This window comes from Orycteropus afer, unplaced genomic scaffold, assembly GCF_000298275.1.
Source record: "Orycteropus afer afer isolate SDZICR_OR568_19922 unplaced genomic scaffold, OryAfe1.0 scaffold00007, whole genome shotgun sequence".
Classification (NCBI taxonomy): Eukaryota; Metazoa; Chordata; class Mammalia; order Tubulidentata; family Orycteropodidae; genus Orycteropus; species Orycteropus afer.
In genome coordinates, this window is record NW_006921594.1 from 28,576,368 (window position 1) to 28,600,418 (window position 24,051).

The window sequence follows — 24,051 nt, forward strand, 5'->3', positions numbered from 1 at the left end:
TTTTTTTTTTTTTAATTAAGGGTGTGTCAACCCATTTTACAGATCAAAATCCCAGTCACCTTATATTTAGTAATGCAACTTTCAAAATATGGAGAAAGACATGTTCTCATTTCAAAGCAAGATCATTAGTGCTGACTAGTCAAAAATTAAAATGCCATAGTGCTTTATTCTTATCTTCTTCTCAAACATTTGATATTGTTTGTGGTTAGGGGCTCTAGAGTTGGTTCCTACTCAGAGTGGGCCTATTTGCAACAGAACAAACACTGTCTGGTCCTGGTCCATCCTCACGATGCTGGCCGTGCTTGAGGCCAGTGTGGCAGCCACTGTCAAGCCAGCTGGTTGAGGAGCTCCCTTTTTTCACTGACCCTCTACTTTACAAAGCACAATTTTCTCGAGGGACGGGTCCCTCCTGATAACATGGCCAAAGTATGTGAGATGAAGGCTTGCCATTTCGCTTGTAAGGAACATTCTGGCTATATTTTTTCCAAGACAGATACATCTGTTCTTCTGGCAGTCCATGCTGTATTCAATATTCTTCACCAACACCGCAATTCAAATGCATCAATTTTTCTTTGGTCCTCCTTATTCATTGTGAAGCTTTCCCATGCATATGAAGTAGTTGAAAATACCAGGACTTGAATCAGGTGTACCTTAGTCCTCAAAGGGAAGTCTTTGCTTTTCAACACTTTAAAAGGTTCTTTTGATAGACAAGTTAAAGAGACTACATTCATGAAGCAAACCAAAACAAAATGATTGAAATTCAGAGGTCACACCTGTATTCCTCAGAAAAGACTTCACATCACATAGTTTCTGCCTTCACTGAAAGAGATAGTGAGTGGTCTCATAAGAGAATTTAACATGTATACAGAGAGAAGACTGGATATTCAAGCAACTAATATCATAAAATTTTAATTAATTAATCTGGAGATAGTTATATTGGGGAAAAAATATTATAAACTTTCTATTGCCTGTATTCTATAAATTGATTCATTTTGTTTATTAGTTTGTCCACTTAGGTCTTATTATTAATCCTTCCGTTCAAATTTTCAACATATTTTATAAGCTATTGTGTTGAAGGAACTGCTAAATTTAACTTTGATACTGAGACAAATACAGATATGGTTCATTTTAAGAAGCTGAAACATCTAAATGTAAAACTATAGAAAAAATAAGCATGTGATCATTTACATTGTAAAAGAGTTCAGCCAGAAATTCATTTAACAAGGAGCTGCGCAGGCATTAAAGATTGCTGGGGCTACATTTTTTTTAGTAGGAATGTTAGGTAGACAGAGATTTGGCCCAGGCTGAAACCAAAAAACAGTAGAAGATAAATTCCAAATGATCTTTAACTTAATAAGAAAATGGGAGTTAATCTACTCATGCCTTCTTAGAACATCACCTAAATGGAAGAACGGCCTGTTGTTAATCTTACCTGTCATTACTGAAGCAAAAGGCTGCTGAGGATCAAAAGGACATTTCAGTCTGCCAGACTCCAAATTATGTGTGTCTAGTTTGAATATAACTTCCTGTTATAAGAAATATTAACACAAGAGAGTTTTAGAAATATCAGAGTCAGCAAGAACAAAGAAGATAAGAATTAAATTCCAAGTCATTAATTCGATAAAAACTGATTGAGCATATAGCATACACATCACACTGTGCTCCTTAGTTCTTTAGAAAATATTATTTCTGGCAAGAGTCAATCACCATGCTTGGTTTCTTTTATGGAAAGTGATAATGGTAAGTGAATTTTTCAATTAGATGTAGTACTATACTGATCAATTAGCTGGGCCACAAGCTTTATCAAAATCATTATCGAATACATATATTTCTTAAGCCTAGAAACTAATTGTTGAGGCCAACATAGCTAATTTCCTCCTTAAAAATAATTTTGCTTTAATAATTATAAGATTCATAATAATGATTATGGTCTACCTGCCTAATATGTGACTACACTATATCACTTAAATTTTATAATATTTTAACATTTTCATGACAAGTTTTCTAAGGCAGGTAATTCATTTTCAGAGCTCATGATACATGGGGTCAAAAATATCCTGTTTTAATATTTTCACTATTATGAAAAAAATCTGTAGAAATTGTTGTTCTTATTGTTTTTATTGTTGTTATTATGTGCCACCGAGTCGGACCTGACTCATAGCGACCCCTCCTTGGGTTTCTGAGGCAGTATCACTATGGAAGTAGATTGCCCAACCTTCCTTCCGAGGAATGGCTGGTGGGTTTGAACCGCCAGCCTTCTGGCTAGCAGTCAAGTGCCATGTTATTAGGTAGCATTAATTCAATTCTGATTCCTAACAGTCCTAGGTACAACAGAATGAAACATTACCTGGTCCTGTAGTGTCCTCAGAATCTTTGTTAGCCTTGAGCACATTGTTGCAGTCACCTGTCAATCCCTTTTGTTCATCTTATCTACTTCCATAGGGATCTTACCTGGGAAACCCAAGGAGGGGTTTTTATGAGTTGGATCCGGATTGGACTCGATGGCAGTGTGTTTGTGTTTGTTTTTGTTTTGTTTTGTCTACCAAACATGATGTCCTTAGCCAAGGACTGGTCCCTCTTAATAACATCCCTAAAGTATATAAAGTGAAGTCTCAACAAACTTGCTGACAAAGAGTATTCTAGTACTTCTTCCAAGACAGATTTGTTCCTTCTGGAAGTCCATGGTATATTTAGTATTCTTTGCTAACACCATAATTTAAAGGCATCAATAGTTCTTCAGTGTTTGTTATTATCACCCAGATTTTTCATGCAAAGGAGGAAATTGAAAATACCTTGGCTTGAGTCAGGCACATCTTAGTCCTCAACATGACAACTTTGCTTTTCAACACTTCAAAGAGATCTTTTGCACCAGACTTGCCCAATGCAATACATCATTTGATTTATTGACTGTTGTTGTTTACATGAGCATTTATCATAGATCCAAGAAAAATGAAATCCTTGACAATGTCAATGTTTTCTCCATATGCAACGATGTTGCTTATAGGTCTATTTGTGAGGATTTTTGTTTTCTTTCTTGTTGGTGTTCTTAGGCGCCATCGAGTCATGTGCAATTCATAGTGACCCTATGCACAGCAGAACGAAACACTGCCTGGTTCTATACAGCTCCGTGATCCCTGTTATACTAAGACCATCACTGCAGCCACTGTGTCAATCCATCTCGTTGAGGGCCTTCCCCTCTTTCGTTGATCCTCCACCTTACCAAGCATGACATCCTTCTCCAGGGAATGATCCCTTCTGATAACATGACCAAAGGAGGTGAGACAAAGTGTACCCACTCTCGTTTCCAAGGAGCATTCCAGCTGCACATTCTCTAAGACAGATCTGTTAGTTCTTTTAGCAGTCCATGGTACTTTCAGCATTCTTCACCAGCACCACATCTCAAAAGCATCAGTTCTTCATCAGTCTTCCTTATTCATTGTCCAGCTCTACCATGCATATGAGTTGATTGAAAATATCATGACTTATGTCTGGCACACCTTAGTCCTCAAGGAGACATCTTTGCTCCTCAGCACTTGAAAGAGGTCCTTTGCAGCCAACTTGCCCAGTGCTATATGTTGACTGCTGCTTCCATTGGCACTGATTGTGGAGCTAAGCAATGTGAAGTCTTTGAAAACTAAAATCTTTTATCCATTTATCTTGATGCTGCTTATAGGTCCAGTTGTGAGAATTTTTTTCTCTTTATATTGTGATGTAATCCACACTGCAGACTGTATTCTTCAATCTTCATCAGTCAGTGCTTCAAGTCATCCTCACTTTCAGCAAGCAAAGTTGTGCCATCAGCGTATCTTAGGTTGTTAGTGATTCTTCCTCCAATCTTGATGCCACATTCTTCTTCATATAGTCCCACTTCTAGGATTATTTGCTCAGCATACAGATTGAATAAGTATGGTGAAATGATACAACCCTAATGTCCTCCCTTCTTGATTTTAAACCATTCAGTGTCCCCTTGTTCCGTTTGAACGACAGTCTCCTGGTCTATGTATAGGTTCATCATGAGTACAATTAAGTGTTCTGGATTTCCCACTCTTCTCAATGTTATCCATGTTAGGCTGAAGCAAACCCAAGCCCCAATATGTCAGCTGGCAGCTTCCTCCAGGTGTCAGGCCCTGATGAGACAGCCTGATAAGACAACCGAGGTGACAAAACCCAACCAGACTGGAAAGTCCCATGCAGTGACAAACTTCCTCTTGTGAAGCTCCCTCATGCTAATTAAGTACAGACCCATGCTTACAGCTAATTGGACCCCACCATTTCCTTAGTGTCCCCACTTAGGTCCTCCACAAGACTATAAACCCTCCCCTCCCCAGCCAGGCGGTGTGACTTCTCGGGCCCCTCTCAGGGACCTGTGAACCTCACCCAGAAACTCAGAATAAAAACTTCTCTTTAACTTCACTTTTGTGCGCCTCTTCTCCTTACTGTGGCCTTACAATCCACAATTTGTTATGCTCCACACAATCAAATGCTTTTGCATAGTCAATAAGACACAAGTATACATCTTTCTTGCATTCTTTCTTTGAGCCAAGATCCATCTGACAGCAGCTATGATATCCCTCATTTCACGTCCTCTTCTGAATCCAGCCTGCACTTCTGGAAGTTCTGGCAATATACTACTGCAACCCTTTTTGAATTATCTTCAGTAAGATTTTACTTGCATGTGATACTAATAATATTCTTTGATAATTTCCATGTTCTGTGAGATCACCTTTCCTTGGAATGGGTACAAATATGGATCTCTTCCAATCACTTGGCCAGATAGCTGTCTTCCAAATCTCTTGGCATAACTGAGTGAGTGCCTCCAGTGGGGCATCTGTTTGTTGAAACATCTCACTGGGTATTGTGTCAATTCCTGGACCCTTGTACTTCGCCAGTTTCTTCAGTGCAGCTTTGACTTCTTCCTTCAGTACCATTGGTTCTTGATCATATGCCACCTCCTGAAATAGATGAAGATTGACCAGTTTTTTTTGGTATAGTGACTCTGTGTTCATTGACCAGCTTTCATATGAATATTAGGCAATTGAAAATACCATGGCTTGGGTTAGGTGCACCTTAGTCTTCAAAGTGACATCTTTGCTCTTCACTGTAAAGAGGTCTTTTGCAGCTGATTTTCCCAGTGCAATACATCTGATTTCTTGACTGCTGCTTCCATATGTGTTGATTGTGGATCCAAGCAGAATGAAATCTTTGACAACTTCAATTATTTCTCCATTTACCATGATGCTGCTTATTGGTCCAGTTGTGAGGATTTTTGTTTTCTTTATGTTGAGTTGTAATACATACTGAAGACTATAGTCATTGATCTTCATCAGTAGGTGCTTCAAGTCATCTTCACTTTCAGCAAGGAAGGTTGTGTCATCTGCATACAGCAGATGGTTAATGAGTCTTCCTCCAATCCTGATGCCGTGTTCTTCTTCATATAGTCTAGCTTCTCAGATTATTTGCTCAGCATACAGATTGAATAAGTATTCTGAAAGGATACAACCCTGACACACTCCCTTTCTGATTTTAAACCATGCCATATCCCCTTGTTCTGTATGAACAAACAACCTCTTTATCTATGTACAGGTTTCTCATGGGCATTAAATTAAATATTCTGGAATTCCCATTCTTCATAATGTTATCCAAAATTTCTTATGATCCACACAAATGCCTTTGCATTGTCAATAAAATACAATAAACATCTTTCAAGTATTCTTTGTTTTCACCCAAGATCCATCTGATATCAGCAATAATATCCCTTGTTCCACATCTTCTTCTGAATCCAGCTTGCATTTCTGGAAGTTCTCTGTCAATATACAGCTGCCACCATTTTTGAATTATCTTCAGCAAAATTTTACTTGCATATGATATTAATGATATTGTTTGATAATTTCCACATTCTATTGGATCACCTGTCCTTGAAATGGATACAAATATCAATCTCTTCCAGTCAGTTGACCAGGTAGCTATTTTCTAAATTACTTGGTATAGATGTGTAAGTGCCTCTAGGGTAGCATCTGTTTGTTGAAACATTTCAATGGATATTCCGTCAATTCCTGGAGCAGTGTTTTTCACTACTACTTTCAGTGCACCTTTGACTTCTTCCTCCAATACCATTGGTTTTTGATCCTGTGTCATATCCTGACATTGATGAACATTGATCAATTCCATTTCGTATGGTGACTCAGTGTAATCTTCCATCCTCTTTCAATGCTTCCTGCATCATTCAGTATTTTTCCATAGAATCCTTCAATACTGTAGCTCTAGGCTTGAATTTTTCTTCAGTTCTGTCAGCTTGAGAAATGCTGAGTGTGTTCTTTCCTTTTGGTTTTCTAACTCCTGGTCTTTGCACATTTCATTATAATAATTTACTTTGTTTACTCAAGCTCCTCTTTGAAACCTTCTGTTCAGCTCTTTTTATCTTGTCATTTCTTCCATTCACTTTAGCTGCTACTCTCCAAGAGCAAGATTCAGAATCTTTTCTGACATCCATTTTGGTCTTTTCTTCCTTTCTTGTCTTTTTAATGACTTTTTCTTTCTTCATGTACGGATGTTCTTGATGCCATCCACAACTCATCTGGTTGTCAGTCACTGGCATTCAGTGCATCAAATCTATTCTTCAGATGGTCTCTAAATTCAGGAGGGATATAATCAAAGTCATATTTTGGGTCTTGGACTTATTTTAATTTTCTTCAGCTTGAACTTGAATTTGCATATGGGCAACTGATGGTTTGTTCCACAGTCAGCTTCTGGCCTTGTTTTGGCTGAAGATGTTGAGCTTTTCCATCTCCTCTTTCCACAGATGTAGTCAATATGTTTCCTGTGTATTCCATCTCGCAAGGTCCATGTGTATAGTTGCTGTTTATTTGTTTAGAAAAGGTATTTGCAATGAATAAATTGTTGGTCTTGCAAAATTCTATTATGTGCTCTCTAGCACCATTTCTATCAAGGCCACATTTTCCAACTACCAATGATTCCATCATCTTAGAGAATACATATGGAGCCAGCAAAAGAATATTGCTGAAAATGTGGACATACAATAATGATCAATCATTTTCAAATGTTTGTTGGAATGTAGAACTGGTAAATGATGAACTTGGATATTTGGCTGAAAGGATTTCTAAGGAAGATCTAAGAGGGGCTACATGGTTTCTTCTCACTGCTGTTAGTAAACATGAAAGGAAAAAGATAGACTTCAAAATGAACTGTTCACAGATAATAAAATGTAAAGGTATGGAATTCTATTGTACAAACAAAGGGCATGTGTCCCAGTATTTTCAACAAGGATGTGTCTACACAATCTATGACTAACCTATGACAGATGGCTGTAACAAACTAAACCCATCAGGTTAGACTGAAGGGGACAGAGAAAGAAAGAAAGAAAGAAAGGAAAGAACACTGTCTGCTTCTTGAAATTTTACAGGCAAGAAAGAGGCAAAAGGAGCTATATTTGTTGTCCTTCAAGAAAAGAAAAGGACCATCCCTGCAGCAGCTCTGAGATCATTAGAACTATTGGAAGAAACATGGGAGGCAGGGTGGCATCAATTTCAAAGGATGGAGTTATAATCTCTTAAGTTTCAAAGAAGGAGGGCTGGTGGAGTAGAGCTCTGGTGGTGATTAAAATTTTGGCTGCTAACCCAAAGTTTGGTGATTAGATTTCACCAGCTACTCCATGGGATGGAGATGAGACAGTCTTCTTCCATAAAGATTTACAGCCTTGGAAACCATATAGATCAGTTCTACTTTCTCTTATGGGGTCACTAGGAGTTGGAATAAACTTGATGGAAGTGGGTTTGGTTTTTCATGTGCCAAAGATACAGATTATGTTGTAATCTTTCTGAAGTGTGTGGGGTAATCTATCTGGAGTTAATGAGTGCCAGAAGGATGAGACTGCTGCACAAAACGGAGGGGGCATGTTTGTCATGTCCAAAGACAAAGCAAAAATGAAGCTTGCTGACCAAGAGGGTGTGGTTGTCATTCAGATGGAGTAGGAGAATAGGGCCACCCAAATCTGGAGGAGCAGCGTAGCCTTCCCAGTGGGCCTGGAAGGAGAGGCTGAATCCCAGAAACAGTAGCCTCCACCCAGAATTCAGAGTGTGTGGCCAATATCCAGAGTCTGGAGGGCAAGGCCCTAGATCGTCCCAAAGACCAAAGGATTATTTTCAAGCTTTGAGAGCTAATATAATTGTATTCTAGGTTTCACAGGTTCACAGATGGAGAGAAATTTTGCCCCAGCATGAAATATACCTAAAGTCTCACCCATATTTTATATATATAATTGAGAAGATGAGATTTTGGATTTTGAGTGACTTCAGACTTTTGGGATAATGTGATGGGACAAATGAGTTTTGCATGTGGGAAGGACATGAATTTTGGGGGCCCAGAGTGGAATGTTATAGATTGAATCTGTCCCCCAGGTACATGTGTTGTAAATCCTAACTCCTATGTCAGTTGTTATAATCCCACCTGAGAATGGGTTATCTTTGCTATTTTAATAAGACAGGATTAGTGGAGGGTGTGTCTTGAGTCAATCTCCTACAACAATAAAAGGAGTAGACTAAGGAAGCAGACATGAGAGAGGACAGATGCCATTCCACATGAAGACCGCCAGAGAGCCAGGAATAGAGACCTTCCCCGGGGGCCAACAGAGAGAAAACCTTTCTTTACAACCAGCATCCTGAATTCAGACTTCTAGCCTCCTAAACTCTGAAAAAATAAATTTCTGTTTATAAAGCCACTATTTGTGGTATTTCTATTATAGTAGCAAGAGAAAACTAAGACAATCTCTTTCAGAAAATAAAATATTAATAATTCCAATTTAAATAGCCTGGTCAGCAATTGCTATTCCATATTTTTAACAGCTATAATAACACCCATTTCCATCAGGTTGATTCCAACTCACAGTGACCCTATAGGACACAGTACAGCTGCTCTATAGGGTTTCCAAAGCCATAATCTTTAGGGAAGCAAATTCCGCATCTTTTTCCCTCAGAGTGTCTGGTGGCTTTGAACCACTGAAGTTTTAGTTAGTAGCTGAGCACTTAACCACTTTGCCACCAGGGCTCCTAGCAATAATTGTACTTAACACTGAATAGGTGCTAACCATTTGCCAGGAACTTTACGCACACTGCATTATCAAATCTTACTACAAGCCTATTTATGAAGCTACTTAAATAATACCAGCTTTGCAAGAGAAATGAGGACGCAAGAGGTTATATTCTTCCACCAGTGCCGTGTAGCTAATAAGTGGTAAGGCAGGAGTTAGAACACAGGGCTATCTCCAATATTTATGTTTTTAACTACTCTAGCTTAAGAATTTCAAACACAGGAATTTTAAACTGTACTGAAATTAATTTATAGAATCACTTTGACTTTGAACATTCAAGTCCAAATATATTTAGTTAGCATAGAATAGCTAGTGAAAGGTTGGCGCAGCACACTCTAGGTATGACAAAATCTAATAAGAATGCATTTAGAACATGCATCTTTGCTGTGTATGTTTCTAGAGCTGTGTGTGGGAGGAAAAAGTCTTAAATATAATGACTCCATGTTTAAAGTATCATTATCAGTATATTATTCTCCACAAGTCAAATAAGTCTGTTTACTCAAAAGCCTATAATAGAATATTGTAAAAGGAAAAGGTAAACTGAATTTTAGTGCCCCAAAGGAAATAATAAAATGATGAAAAACACAGAAAAGGAAAAAAGAAATCTGGGAGAATGTCATAGTAGGTACAAGGTACTAGATAAACTTTTAAAATTGTCTAGACATTTGTTTTCAAACGCAACATTTCATGAAATTCTCAAGATAAGCCCAAACATTGGGACAAACTCTTACTCTTAATCTGGAGAAAGGTGACAGCAAGAAAGTTTACTTGAGCCAGAGTCAAGGATATCAATGAAAAATGATATAAGAATTAATGAATGATCGACTGTGTTTCCCGAGATAAACTGCCTGAATTATATAACAAGCTAATTTGTGAAATAACTTAAATTTTATAAGATTTATCCCCTTGAAATTTCTTGAGTCTAAATAATTATTCACCAAAGCACCTATCTGAGCTTACACAGAAGTGTCCTTGGAGAAATAAAAAGATGAGTAGATAAGAGTCAGCAATCCTTTAATCAACACAACCATTAAGCAAAATTATTATAAATAACATACCCATTAAAAGATACAATTTGCAGTGGCAGAGGGGAGATCCCAGAGAAAAGAATATATTTCCAATCTAATTATGAGTTACCAGACATTTACAGTATTGCAGATATCTGTAAGTATATTTATATTTCATAGATTATACCTATGAAATATAGATATACAGATATAGATATATTTTATGTAGATAAATATATATACAGTTATAGATATAGATATGGATAGATTCTTTAGCAATTCATGTCTCTACCTCTCTATGACCCTGTTGTTCAGTAATGGTTGAGTATTAAGTGACTATTGCAAAGCAGGCTCAATGCCAAAGCCTATACAATCATTTTCTCATTTTATCCTCAAAATAAGTCTGTGAGTTAGTTACTATTAATATCACCATCACTTTACTGAATAAACAGAATCTTAGAAAGTTTATGCAGTGTGCATATGGGTATGGAGCTGCTAAACTACTGGAGCCAGTATTAGAACTCTGGGTATCCATGATTATACTGCTATTAGAAATGGGATCTCTGACATCCCAGAGTCAACTATGAACTTGACACAACTGACCAAACATTTCTCAAATGCAGAATGTACAAAACTAAATTCATCATTTTCCCCAAAACTTGTTACTACTCTTATTTCAATAAATAACACCACCGTCCAGCTCTAACAAAGACAGAAATTTGATTTCATCCTTTGTTTTTTCTCTCTGTCTTCCCATTGGCCCAGCCATATTAAATAGCAGTCCTAGCATGTGCCTTTGTCCACCATTAGCCTGTATCCCTTTTGAATAAGCAGTTCCCTCTTCCCAGGCACCTAGGAGCAACCTTATCGATTTGAAAAATGAAAGGTTTTCCTAAACTCCCTCTAGAAGCACAGTGACTTCTGATAAAAGTTCCTGGGAATAAATACCTGAAGGAATTAACAATCTTCAAGTAGGGTTGTCCTACAATTACCTGCTTTCCTGACCAGCTAAAATTTATACGGCTCAATACCCTTTGTTCACTTGTAACTCTCTGATTCAGGGAACTTGTAAATTTGACTGCCTCGGGGATTCTTGCCATCCCAAGCTAAGTAATTAGCTCCATTTAAGTTCCTTTTCAGTGCTTATGAGTCTTTGGAGCCAAGGAACACTATGTGCCTCCTCAGCAGATTGTGAGTTTGGCCTTTAGCCTCGGGCCTCAAAACACACCCTATCTGTGGGCTATCTCATATAATTACACCCTGTGCTATGAGCCCTTCTTTTATGGTTAGCAGCTGAGCATTTTAACCACTGCACCACCAGGGCTCCTTATGCAATGAACTACTGTTACATATTATCCTTCATCAAAACTAAGCAGTGGAACATTACAGCAACAACAAAGAATGATGGATTCAAGTTTGCCAAGTCTCCTAGTGACTCAGATTTAACTATCTGAGTTGGTTTGTTTTCAAACAGTTGAGTCTAGTTAGAAGGGAAAATTTATCCAGCCACAGTTGTGGGTTTGATTTCTGCATGAATCAATTCAATCAAGAAAAGAAACCTGTTCCATAAGTCCAGACTTTACTTTCAACATAGCCAGTGATCCTGCAAATATGTGTGGTTAATCACAGAAATTATGTATATATGTATGTGTGCATGTGTGGGTGCATGCATGTGTGTGTGTGTGTGTGTGTGTGTGTGTGTGACAGCGCAACCCAGCAGCCCTACAATGAAACCATTTAAAACACATTTTCTAAAGCTCAGTTGAGCATACGTGCTCTGGAGGTGGACTGTTTTGATTCATATCCTCTAAACAACTTATTGGTTGGGTGATCTTGGGCAGGTAATTTAATTCTGCTGAGACAAATTTTTACTGGCCTGTGAATTGGGGGTTATAATGGTACAGATTTCTTTCACTGTGCTGTGGAATTCAAAAGAAGCAATCAATGCAAAAGGAATAGCAAAATCCCTGCCACACAAAATTCACTCTGATGTACTGGTAAAGTACAGAAGTCTGCATATTTCCCATTTATTAAAATGTTCACTAATATCTGGAATCCATTACTCCTAATTAATACAACCTTTATTTCCATTATGTCTGTTTAATCCAGCAAAATGAGTTCAGAGTGCTACTATTTATCTACACACATTTGAAAAAAATCATTTAAATTCTCTGTATCTTAGTTTCCACAATGACACATATACTTAAAAGGTTCAACTTTATTGGATGAGAAGAATGAAATTCTTTGTAAGATTCAATTCCATTGCACTATCTCATGGAAGTGGATATTTATTATTAGTAACATTCTATGTAAGATGTTTTACAAAAGAAATTCAAGAGAAAATACATATTAAGGCTATAAGAAGTAAGTGCTTTCAACATTTTAAAATATTAATTTTGATCATTTCACAAAAAATGTCAATAAAAAAAATAGGTAGTGATGTGCAGTGAATTATTTAATATGGCTCTTCTAGCCATGGTCTTTCTGGCTCCCATGAGAGGACTGGGTGGAACTACATGCTTTGTCCCATCAGCGGGATTAGATAGCTTGCTAACAATATAAATAAGGTATGTTGCATCCTTGTGTAGGTCGGACCGTGTAAATAAGAATATGGAACGCTAATGTGGGGATTGGTCAGTTTTGCCATCCTGTTAGTCTTGAAATGAGCCATTCCAGAGGTAGAAAGGGGGAAATCTCACTGCCATCAAGAGACAAGAATCCAGAGTGGAGCAAGTCCTTGGAACTGAGATCCTACACCTGAAATGCAGAGAGATGGTGGCAGCAGAGGCAGCTGAACCAAGAGACCAGCAGAGTGAGCAGCAGGCTCCTTGGCCCACGAGCAAGAAAGCTGAGTGTCTTCCAGCAGAAGGTTTGCTGACGGAGTGGGGTGCCTCTCTGGGCACTTGTTCAGCAAAACTAAAAGAACTTTGTAACACTGGCCCAAGCAGGCCAGAGGCTTAGGCCAGAGACATGTGTACCTGCAGCATGACTGAGAATAAGCTGTCCTGATTGAAAAACTGTATCCTGAGTTTTTCTGATCCTGAATTATAACCTGTTACTTCCCTAATAAACTGCATAATCATGAATATTGTCTGTGAGTTCTGTGTGACTGTTGGCACAAATTTTCAAACGCAGAAGAGAAGTAGTGAGTGCTGAGGGAGGGACAGTTGGTTTCAGCATTGGTAACAAGATTTGAGGATGGTTCCATATCTGACCTCTGCCTGATAAAAACAAACCTTGGGCTGATGCTGCTGATGGTGTCCCTGTCTCCCTTTCATGAAGTCAGAGGAGGTCAGAGGACACCTCCCACATACCCTTGTTCCAGGTAGATAATCAAATTGCTAACCCATAAAATAGTTACAAACGTGAGTATAATGAATTGAGTGGTGTCCTCCTCAAAAGATATGTTGAAGTTCTCACCCCCAATATCTGTGAATGTGACCTCATTTCGAAACAGGGTTTTTGAAGATGTTATCTGTTGCGTTGGAATGAGAAAATACTGGAGTACGGTGGATCCTAATCATATATGATTGGTATTTTATAAAAAGGACAAAACACACAGACATAGGAAGACAGAGGAAGGATGTCATGTGATGCTGCAGCTACAAAAAAAGGAATGTTTGGAGTTACCAGAGGCAGAAGACAGACACGAAACAGTTCCTCTCTCAGAGCCCTCAGAAGTCAACAAAGCCTACTCTGATTTGGACTTGCAGCCCCTAGAACTGTGAGATTATAAATTTCTGTTCTTAAAAGTCACATGATATGCGATATTTTGTTACAGTAGCCCTAAGAAATGAGTATAATAAGTTCTTGTACAATTCATAAACTATGTGATTCAAACTTTATATTCAATTCTGCCTGCTTTATGACATAAAATACTCATGCCATTAAGTACACAGTGTTACAATAAATTATGTTTTTCATACTCTTCCATTATTTTACCTCCTTGTAGAGTCCAAGGTCAATATATCCACAAATTGGATGAAATGCTCCAGTTCCACACACATAAATGTGAGTTTTGTTGTAGGGTTGAAGTACTCGGATGAAATTTGCACATTCTGTCTATTGGACAAAAAAAAGAAAAGAATTAACATACAATTCAGCCTTTTGAAAAATTATTCACGTCACCTATTTTCCAGGTAGATCATCAAAAATAAGGGCAAATTTTTTTAAAAAAAATATGAGAAATGTTTAAACAACTCATTTAGCATAGGAGGCAAAACAAAGATAAAAATCATATCTAAAGGAACTGACTCTAAGCTTTTTTTTTTTTGAAGTTATAAAATTATTGAACTAATCATAGTGCTAGAATGAAAATCTCTACATTGATATTAAATGGAACACTGATAATGGATACAAACAATATAAATGAATCAGCCATACTTTCTTTCAAGGAATATCTAGAGAATAAAATCCATCATCATATTCTGATGTTCCCACATTATCTATCCCACTCCATCTCCTACTGTTTACCATGTCATCTGTCCCAGCTACACTGAACACAGATTGCATATAGATACATACTTCTATAGATGTGTTCTATTCTTATTGACTAGAACATTTTGTCACTTTACTTGCTTTATTTTCAAATATTTACACCTATTCCAATAAAAATGATCCAACAAAATGCAGAAATTATTGAACAATATCATTAATATGACATACAAGTAAAATTTTGCTGAAGATAATTCAAAAACAACTGCAGCAATACATAGAAACAGAAAGGGAACTGGTAGAAATTCAAGCCAGATTCAGAAGAGGACATGGAAGGAGGGACATCATTGCTGATGTCAGATGGATCTTGGCTAAATGCAAAGAATATGAAAAACATGTTTACCTGTGTTCTATTGACTATGCAAAGGCATTGATTGTTTGAATCATAACAAATTATGGGTAATATTGCCAAGAATGAGAATTCCAGAACACTTCATTGTACCTATGTGGAACTTATACATAGCCCAAGAGGCAGCCACCATTCAAACATCAAAAGGGGATACTGCATGGCTTAAAATCAGGAAAGGTTTGTGTCCGTGTTATATCCTTTAATCCTTTCAATTACTCAATTTGTATGTTGAGCAAATAATCCAAGAAGCTGGGCTATTTGAAGAAGACCATGTCATCAGGATTGGAGGAAGACTTACTAACAATCTGTGATGACACAACCTTGCTTATTAGAAGCGAAGAGAACTTGATGCATTTACTGATGAAGTTAGGAGACTGCAGCCTTCAGTACAGATTTTACCTCAACATAAAGAAAACAAAATGCTCACAACTGGACAAATAGGCATCATCATGATAACTGGAAAAAATATTGATATTGTTAAGTATTTCATTTTACTTGGATCCACAGTCAACGCACATGGAAACAGCAGCCAAGAAATCAAAGGATGTGCTGCATTGGAGAAATTTGCTGCAAAAGAATTCTTCAAAGTGTTAAAGAGCAAAGATGTCACTTTGAGGGCTAAGGTGTACTTGACCCAAGCCATTGTATTTTCAATTACTTCATGTGCATAGAAATCTGGACAATGAATAAAGAAGACTGAAGAAGAATTGATGCCTTTGAATTATGGTGTTGGCCAAGAATACTGAATACAGCATGAACTTCCAGAAGAACAAACAAATCTGTCTTGGAAAAAAGTACAGCAGAATGCTCCTTAGAAGAGAGGATGAGAAGACTTGCCTCCTGTGCCTTAGACATGTCCCTGGAGAGGGACACCATGCTTGGTAAAACAGAGGGTTAGTGAAAAATAGGAAGACCCTCAAGGAGATGGGTTGACACAGTGACTGCAACTAAGGCTCAAGCACAGCAATATTGTGAAGAAGGCCCAGGTCTGAGGAGTGTTTCTTTCTGTTGCATACAGGGTCACTATGCGTTGGAAGGGACTCTACAGCACTCAGCAATAACATTTTCAACTATTGAAGAGTCTTTAGATTCAACTAAATTCCTGTTTCTTTCCAGACCCTCTTCTGTTTCTCCCATGAGTATTTTTTATATCGAATTAGATTTTTGAAGGGATTCATACATTTTTGCTTATTTTACATAAAAACATTTCTTTGATGTCTCCTTGTACTTATAGGTTCTTTTCTACTCCTCCCTTTACTATTAATCAGTAGCTCTCTATTTTTCCAGGCATTAATTCTTGTAATTATATATTACTTTTAATATGAAAAAAGATCCTCTATAATTACATCATTTTGGGAAGCAATTTCTTAACCATGGCTTCCTGATTCCTGTTGTCAAAAGCCCCTGAGAAAACACTGGGCAGAACACACTTTTATGCTAGAGTGTTTCCACCCAGGAAAGAGGCATGTGCATACTAAAAAAAAAAAAAAGGAAATCTATCATACTTCTGGGATTCATGGAAATATCCAGTCTCCCTTTGCCTGAGTGTCCATGAGTTCCTCATCAGACAGTTGGGTTGTAAGGAGGAAAATATATAGACAATGATATAACTAGCAGAGTAGTTCTTAAAGTTAAATAAAATTTTATAAAGATAGTGACTTGACTGATATAATTTTTATGTGGATTAAATGAAATAATGTAACACTTAACAACTGTTAATTCCTTACCTTGATTTTGACCTATACAAAATATCAAAATTCCAATGCCTGCTCTGACTTTACAGTGAATAGCTATGTCTGCATATTTGTTGTTTCAGAGATCCTAGTTTCTAGTTCTTCTTTTACCTAGCTAGCCTGGCTATTTTATGTTCTTAGAATTTTTAGATCCCAGAGAATAAAGTTTGCATATTACATTAAGCAAAATGTTACATCAAACTTAGTTTTCTGCTGTCTTCTTCCTTGTATACAAAGCAGTTGATTATGATTGTTTGGAAAACCAGTGTTGGTCAATAAATCATCTCTTAGTTAACCACACAGGCTAAGGATGTTTATTCATCAGGTAGGAAGACTCATCACTCTCTAATAGGAACAGCGTCACTGGGGTTGGTTGCTTAGGTTTTACGCTGCAAAATAGTGTTACATTTAATTATGTGCAAATCATATTGCAGATGTCTTCATTATTGTGAGTATTTTTCATATGCTTATTATACCTTTTCATATGTTTATTATATGAAAACTCCTAAGAAAGGAAAAACATCCCTGTGTGGTACAAATTGTTTGAGCTTCCCTCCTAACTTAAAGGAGCACCTCAGATAAAAAGCCCTGGTAATCTGTTTCTCTAAGAGATTACAGCCTATGGGACACTTCTCTGTAACACATGGGGTCTTTATGAGTCAGAATTTACTATATGGTGATGGACTTGGGGTTTTTTTGATAAGAAAGGAAATCTTTATATTCCTTAAGATATTTCTGACAGTCTTGCTTAACAAATTCACATTATTTCATTTTTCCATCTTTACACCAAAATATCTCAATTAAGAGATTTTTTTTTTTTAATTTGTGCAAAGGTATCATAGTGCATTAGTTTCATGTTCTTTAAAGTCATGTGGTACAATCTCAAAAATTTAATTCCAGCTGTTCGTATGGTACACTGAAAGGTTTGAACAAACAATGGAGATACTGTAATATGAGATCATCAGAAAATTCTAATGATTGTCTCAATTTTAAAGTGAGTAGTTTTAATATTTTCTAAATAATATTTTGCTTACAATAGCTCACTGAAAGAGTTTCTATTTCTTGGTCATTACCTCTTAAAAAATATTCATGTAATGATGAAATCTACATAAGGAACAGTGCTTAGAAGGGCAAGGTAGAAAGACATAGATAGAATGAAGTGGAATTGAAAACTCTGGACTTGTGAAGTGTGCCCATGGGTGCCAGAAATCTCAGTAGACATGGCTCCCAACGTTCCAGCTGATGAACTGACCCAAGAGTATCCTAAAGGCATCTAGGCCATGCTGCTGGGGCCACCCAGAGCTGGCAAGGTACCCAGGCATCCAAATTGGCTGAAAATTTCCGAGTCTACCATTTGGCTGCTGGTGACATGCTGACCGTCATGGTGGTGGCTTCCGGCTGAGAGCCAGGAAAAAAGAGGAAGGCAATAATGGATGCAGGGAAACTGGTAAGTGATGAAATGGTAGAGGAACTCATTGGGAAGAATTTGGAGATCCCTTCATGCAAGAGTGGTTTTCTCCTGGCCTGTGAGGCAAGCAGAAATGCTGGACAGCTCATGGAGAAAAGGAAAGAGAAGCTGGATTCTGCGATTGAATTCAGTATCCCAGACTCTCTGCTCATACAGAGAATCACAGGAAGTCCGATTCACACCATGAGTGGTCATTCCTACCACAAGGAGTTCAACCCTGCAAAGGAACCCATGAAAGATGATATCACTGGGGATCCTTTGGTCCACCTATCAGATGATAATGAGAAGGCCTTGAAAATCCGCCTGGAGGTCCACCATACTCAGATCATGCCACCGGTGGAGTACTACTGGAAACAGGGAGTCCACTGTGCCATCAGTGCTTCACAGATCCCTGATGTGTTTGCTAGCATCCTAGCAGCCTTCTCCAAAGCCACATCCTAGTAGCACAAGACCAGGCAAGACTGCACCATTCGTCATCACTCTGTGGAGTGCTTGCTCTTAGGGTCAGGGGCTCAAGAGGAGTGTTTGGAAAAGCAACACTGTTACTGTAATGAGGTGGTATCTTTTTCACATAGGTGACAGGCTTTATAAGTAAAAGAAAAAAATGAAAAGAAAAAAACTATGATTGGAGGGTGTGGGTAGAAATAGAGAGACACAATATTATAATTTCTACAGAATTGGGATTTCATTTACTCGGTACTGGTGACAATATTTTTTAAAACGAGTGCCCTACAACCTCAGGAGCTCTGGTGGCATACTGCCTAAGGCACTTGATTGTTAACCAGAAGGTTGGTGGTTCAAACCCACCAGCCACTCCTCGGAAGGAAGATCAGGCAGTCTACTACCACAGTGATACCACCTCAGAAAACCAAGGAGGGGTCGCTATGAGTTGGAGATGACTCCACGGCACAGAACAACTATAACCTCAGCTTTTATCTCAGTACCTCATGGGTTGCCAGCCCAATGCAGGAAATTTGACTCTTGTACTGTCTGTCCTATAGTTGGTATCGGGAGACTTTGACCAGGAACCCGATTCCGCACACCATGAGATCAAAAAGTCATCTCTACATTTGGAAGCGACAGAGTGTGTTCATGGGGTTGGTGGCTCAGCAAATCAAGTTTACTAGTATCCGGGGGAGGGGAGGGCAGCTGGCCTCGCTCTCTTCCCCTGACTTGGTACTGATTGACCGGTCTACCTGCTCTGCATCGGCTCCGGCAGCCACCCAGCACGCGCCACAATCCTACGCCTTTGCCACCTCCCATCCATGGTGTGTGAAGGAACGCTGTTTAATAAACAAGCAAGTGTCTTAAGCAATAAACCAGCCCAAGATTATCCTTTCCAGTCCCAAATTCTGTGACTGGGATCCCTCCACAGCACTGTGATGTCCCGTTTTCAATGAGGTGCCTTCCTTAACTGACCAAATGCTGCCTTGTTTGTCCTCTAAGTCAATAAACTATGCTGAAACTTTGTTATAAAAGATGAAGAAGAAGGCGGTGGAATTGACTCACTGCCAATATTACATCATTTTCTTTCAAAAGCTCAGCTTTACCAAAGTCATAGACTTTAAAAGGTAATTTCAACAATTTAAAGGAAACATTTGAATAAAGAAGCAAAACAACTCCCCTTCCATATTATAAATTACAAAGTCAGAAAGATTAGAGACTATAAAAGACACGACATTGTTTAAAAAGGCAAATAAATGGCAAATGATGCCCATAAGAGTAATAATCTTAGTAATTATAAAGACAAAGCTCTGAATAACGCCTAAAGCACTCCATGTCCTTTAACTATATTCTAAGAGTATTTTATTAAAATGCCTCTACCCCTGAAAAGTAGCCTATTATGACAATCCCCCTACTTGGTGAGATGTTATCTAGATTTATGTATGGAACTCCCCCCTTCTCTCAGATTGGGTTGAGTGTACAAGGGAGTCCTGAATTATCTGGCACTGCTATGGAAGCAGGAGGGGGTTTAGTAGTTTCCTTTTCAAAAAGAGTCAATATTTTCTATAGAGAAGATGAAATGCTGTGATTCTCAAAGCAGTTTGGAGGGGAGGGAAAGGCACTGGTTGCTTGAGGGAAAGAAACATGTGAACAGAGATCGTAAAAGATAAAGTCTCTTACTTTAAATTTTGCCTGAGGTCTATATTTCAAACAACTCAAGGTACAAAAACTTTACAGTGACTTTTCTTTCAACTCATAACTTCACTTTTAAAGAAAGTGAAGTTTCTTTAAACTTCTCTTCTTTTTTTTTGGCACAAAGGTTCAAAGTTTTGCTTAAATAGCATGAACAATAATTAACTTGATTCAATTCACTTAGGGAATAAATGGTCGTGTAATTCTGTGAGGCATGAGGAAAGATAACTTTGAGAAGCAGCTTTTTTAACTTTCCCTGAAAGCTAGCTAATTTGTTAGCTATTGCCCACAATGGCAAGGTTTATTCCATGTGACTAAACAATACAGCAAGTAAAATATTCAACTTTGGAAAGGACTGAATTACTTTCTCCAGCCTTATTTATTCTTTCTACCTACAAATTCCCCAAAAGTAAGGGGATGAGAGAGATCCAAAATGAAGCATCATTTTTTCAATTATATTGTTATACTACCATTGCCATGGAGTTAATTCCTACTAATAAAGACACTATGGGACAGAATAGATCTGCTCCCTAAGGTTTCCAAGGCTGAAATTTTTACAGAAACTGACTGCTACATCTTTCTCTCTCGGAGCTGGCTGAAGAATTCAAACTACCTGACCTTTCCATTAGCAGCCAACACTTAACCATTGTACCATCAGGACTCCTTCAAGTAATATCAGCAATTCAAATTTTCAGCTCTCTATTACACATACATAAATGTATAAATAATTGCTAGAATAAAACAAATACAAAGATATATTAATACTTGGAGAAAAAAATATTTAAATAAATATATTTATTTATTTAGAATTTTAGTTTCTTCTTAAGTAACTGAAAAAAAAATATTAGCAAAGCAGAAGTTCTTGTAATTCTCTAAACACATAGGTAAGCAAACGCAACACAACCATTGCCATGGAGTTGGATCCGACTCATAGGGACCCCTCCTTGTGTTTCCAAGGCAGTATCCCTATGGAAGTAGATTGCCCAACCTTCTTTCTGGGGAGTGGCTGGTGAGTTTGAACCACCAGGCTTCTGGTTAGCAGTCAAATGCCTTAGGCACTATGCCACCAGAGCTCCCAAACATATAGGTAGTCCAAATAAATCTACAGAGCTTTAGATATAATTCTGGTACTGACTCATAATTGTAAATTTTAATTTATTTAGGTTAAATATGGGAAAACACTCATAGACTTAGGAATCTTGTCAGTTTTTTACGTTTATTTAGTATGTATCACAGAATATTCTGAACACAGAATATTTTTTAACATTCACTGCATGTCTATCACTGTGTTCACTGTTAACTCTACATCTACCATTCATCAGATAGAATCCAGTCTGCAGAGATACTTGTTTAGGTCTTAAAGTGTTAAAATATTTTAATAAGTAGTTAATACTTCAAAAATAAAGTTTTACATAAAAATCTAAATGTCATATTTTCCCCTAAAAATGTAAGAGCTAACAGTGGAGATTTCTACAGAGCAAAAATCAATTTTGGAAGAAAAGCAAAGTTAAATATTTTAAAGAAAAAAATTGAGAAATATACCTATTTAAATATTTAAAAGCCTATCAATCAAAGAGAGTAAAGTGACAAAGAATATTTTTACATGAGTGCATCATAAAATAATATACTTTACATAGTACATATATTTATGCATAGATAAGTCTTATAAATCTTATACTAGTTAGTAAGGAAAGTACAAAAACTACAATTAAAAATGAACAAATTATAAAGACATTCAAAAAAGAAATCCTAATTTAAAAATATATATTTGTAACAAGGAAAGAATTTCAAGATAAAACAACAAAAATAATTTTTCTTATTGTTGGCAAAGATTAAATATATTTATTTATCATTATGCATCTGTATTTAATGTACAACTTTATGTTGTCTCCAATATTGGCAAGAACCTGGGGAAATATATCCTTCTCTCATAAGATTGCATTACTGGTGAGGGTATAAAGGTACTCACTTTTTGGAGGGCAATTTGGCAATATGCATGTAACATTTTTTGTATTCTTTAGCCAGTAACTCTATTCAATAATGAAAGATGTTTGCAATATCTACATAAAACATTTTTCATGTGCAGCATCATTTACAATAGTAAAAATTGGATACTTACCAAGTTTCTAACAATAGGGGATTGATGAAATAATGTATAAAGGAATGCTATGTAGCTATTAAAAGTAGTGTTATAAAAAAAGAATTTAATGACATGGGAAAATGCTCATGGCAGTCTGCTAAGTGAAAAAATGTTTTAAGGGACTATGTATACAATGATTTCATTCTGAAAAATAGTAAATAGATAAGATTGAAAAATAAATATCAAAATGTCACCAGTTATCTCTGTGTAGTGTTCATGGCAGAAGGGTTATTTACCGATGATTTGTTTATCTTTTTTACTTTTATACAACTTGCGAATTTTTTAAACTGAATATTTTGTTTTACTTTTATAATTTATTGAAGCTATAGGATCATAGAAATTTAGTGCTGTAAAATCTAATTCTATGCAATGTCTCAGTTAACATCTGAGGGAACTGACACCAAGGTATGGTTATGCACCACGATGGTTAAGCTGACAAACAGTTCAGGCTGCCTCTAACCTGTATCTTCTGTTGCCTGAACTAAGCTGTTTAATCCAATGTCTATGTTGTTGTTATGTGCCGTCAAGTCAAACCGACTCATCGTGACCCTTCCTTGGGTCTCTGAGGTGGTATCACTACGGAAGTAGATTGCCTCATATTCCTTCCGAGGAGTGGCTGGTGGGTTTGAACCGCCAGCCTTCTGGTTAGCAGTCAAGTGCCTTAGGCACTATGCCACCAGAACTCCAATGTCTATAGTGAGGACTGAAGGTTTTTCTTTAATGACTTTGTTTTGAATCGCCTTTTTCCAAATGAAAGCAAAATACTACCAAGTATCTTCCTGGCTCCTCTTCCCTTTTTTTTTTTTTTTTTTTTTTTAAATTTCTTTTACTTGTATGAACTGGAGCTTGGACTGGACAGAGGACTGTGCAGAAGAAAGTGGAATAGTTCTCTTTTGTTTCTTTATCTTCCACTCCTTCCCCACCCAAATTAGCTAACTTTCATTATGGTAAATAATTCACTACTTTGCAGTTATATAGTACCTTTGTGTAAAGGGACAGTCTTTCCAAACACTTGTTAATTCTAAACATACTCTAGGGAAGTAGGTAAAAATTACTAGGGAGGAGGGAAGGGAGACAGCAATGCCAAAGGTAGTAAAAGATGTCAATAAAACCACAAACTTGTCTCAGTTTTCTGTTGACTGAAAACTATGTAATGATGTCTACGTAATAGTGAGTATCTATTGGCTGGTAATATTGGAGAAAGAAGAGACAATATAAAAAACAAAGCCACTGCCATAAAATTGGTTAGGACTCATAGCAGCCCCATGAAAATAACTTCAAGGATATAAGAGCTCTGGTAGCATAGTGCCTAAGGCACTTGACTGCTACCCAGAAGGCTGGCAGTTCAAACCCACCAGCCACTCCTCAGAAGTAAGGTTGGGCAATCTACTTTCCTAGTGATACCACCTCAGAAACCTAAGGAGGGTCACTATGAATCTGGTCTGACTCCATGGCATATAGCAATGTAGATTTTATTTTTTATTTTTTATTTTTGTAGACTGCATAGAGCAGTTCTAGTCTGCACACATGGGGTTACCTTGAGTGAAAATCAACTTGATGGTAATAAACAACAAAAAAATATAGATTTTATAATATTACATGAGACTATAGACTCCAGGAC

General features: G+C 37.3%; 1 protein-coding gene and 1 pseudogene across 1 annotated transcript in view; one reads left to right on the forward strand and one right to left on the reverse strand.

The window, feature by feature from the left end:
- SEMA3D (semaphorin 3D) overlaps positions 1 to 24,051 on the reverse strand; it is a 224,868-nt gene that overhangs the window by 115,449 nt on the left and 85,368 nt on the right. The window contains exons 4-5 of the mRNA XM_007945255.1: positions 14,053 to 14,172; positions 1,433 to 1,526 (exon numbers count right to left, since the gene is read on the reverse strand). Of these exons, the coding sequence (XP_007943446.1) occupies positions 1,433 to 1,526; positions 14,053 to 14,172 (214 nt within the window). The remainder of the gene's footprint in view (positions 1 to 1,432; positions 1,527 to 14,052; positions 14,173 to 24,051) is intronic.
- Positions 17,907 to 18,595, forward strand: LOC103200430 (annotated as a pseudogene).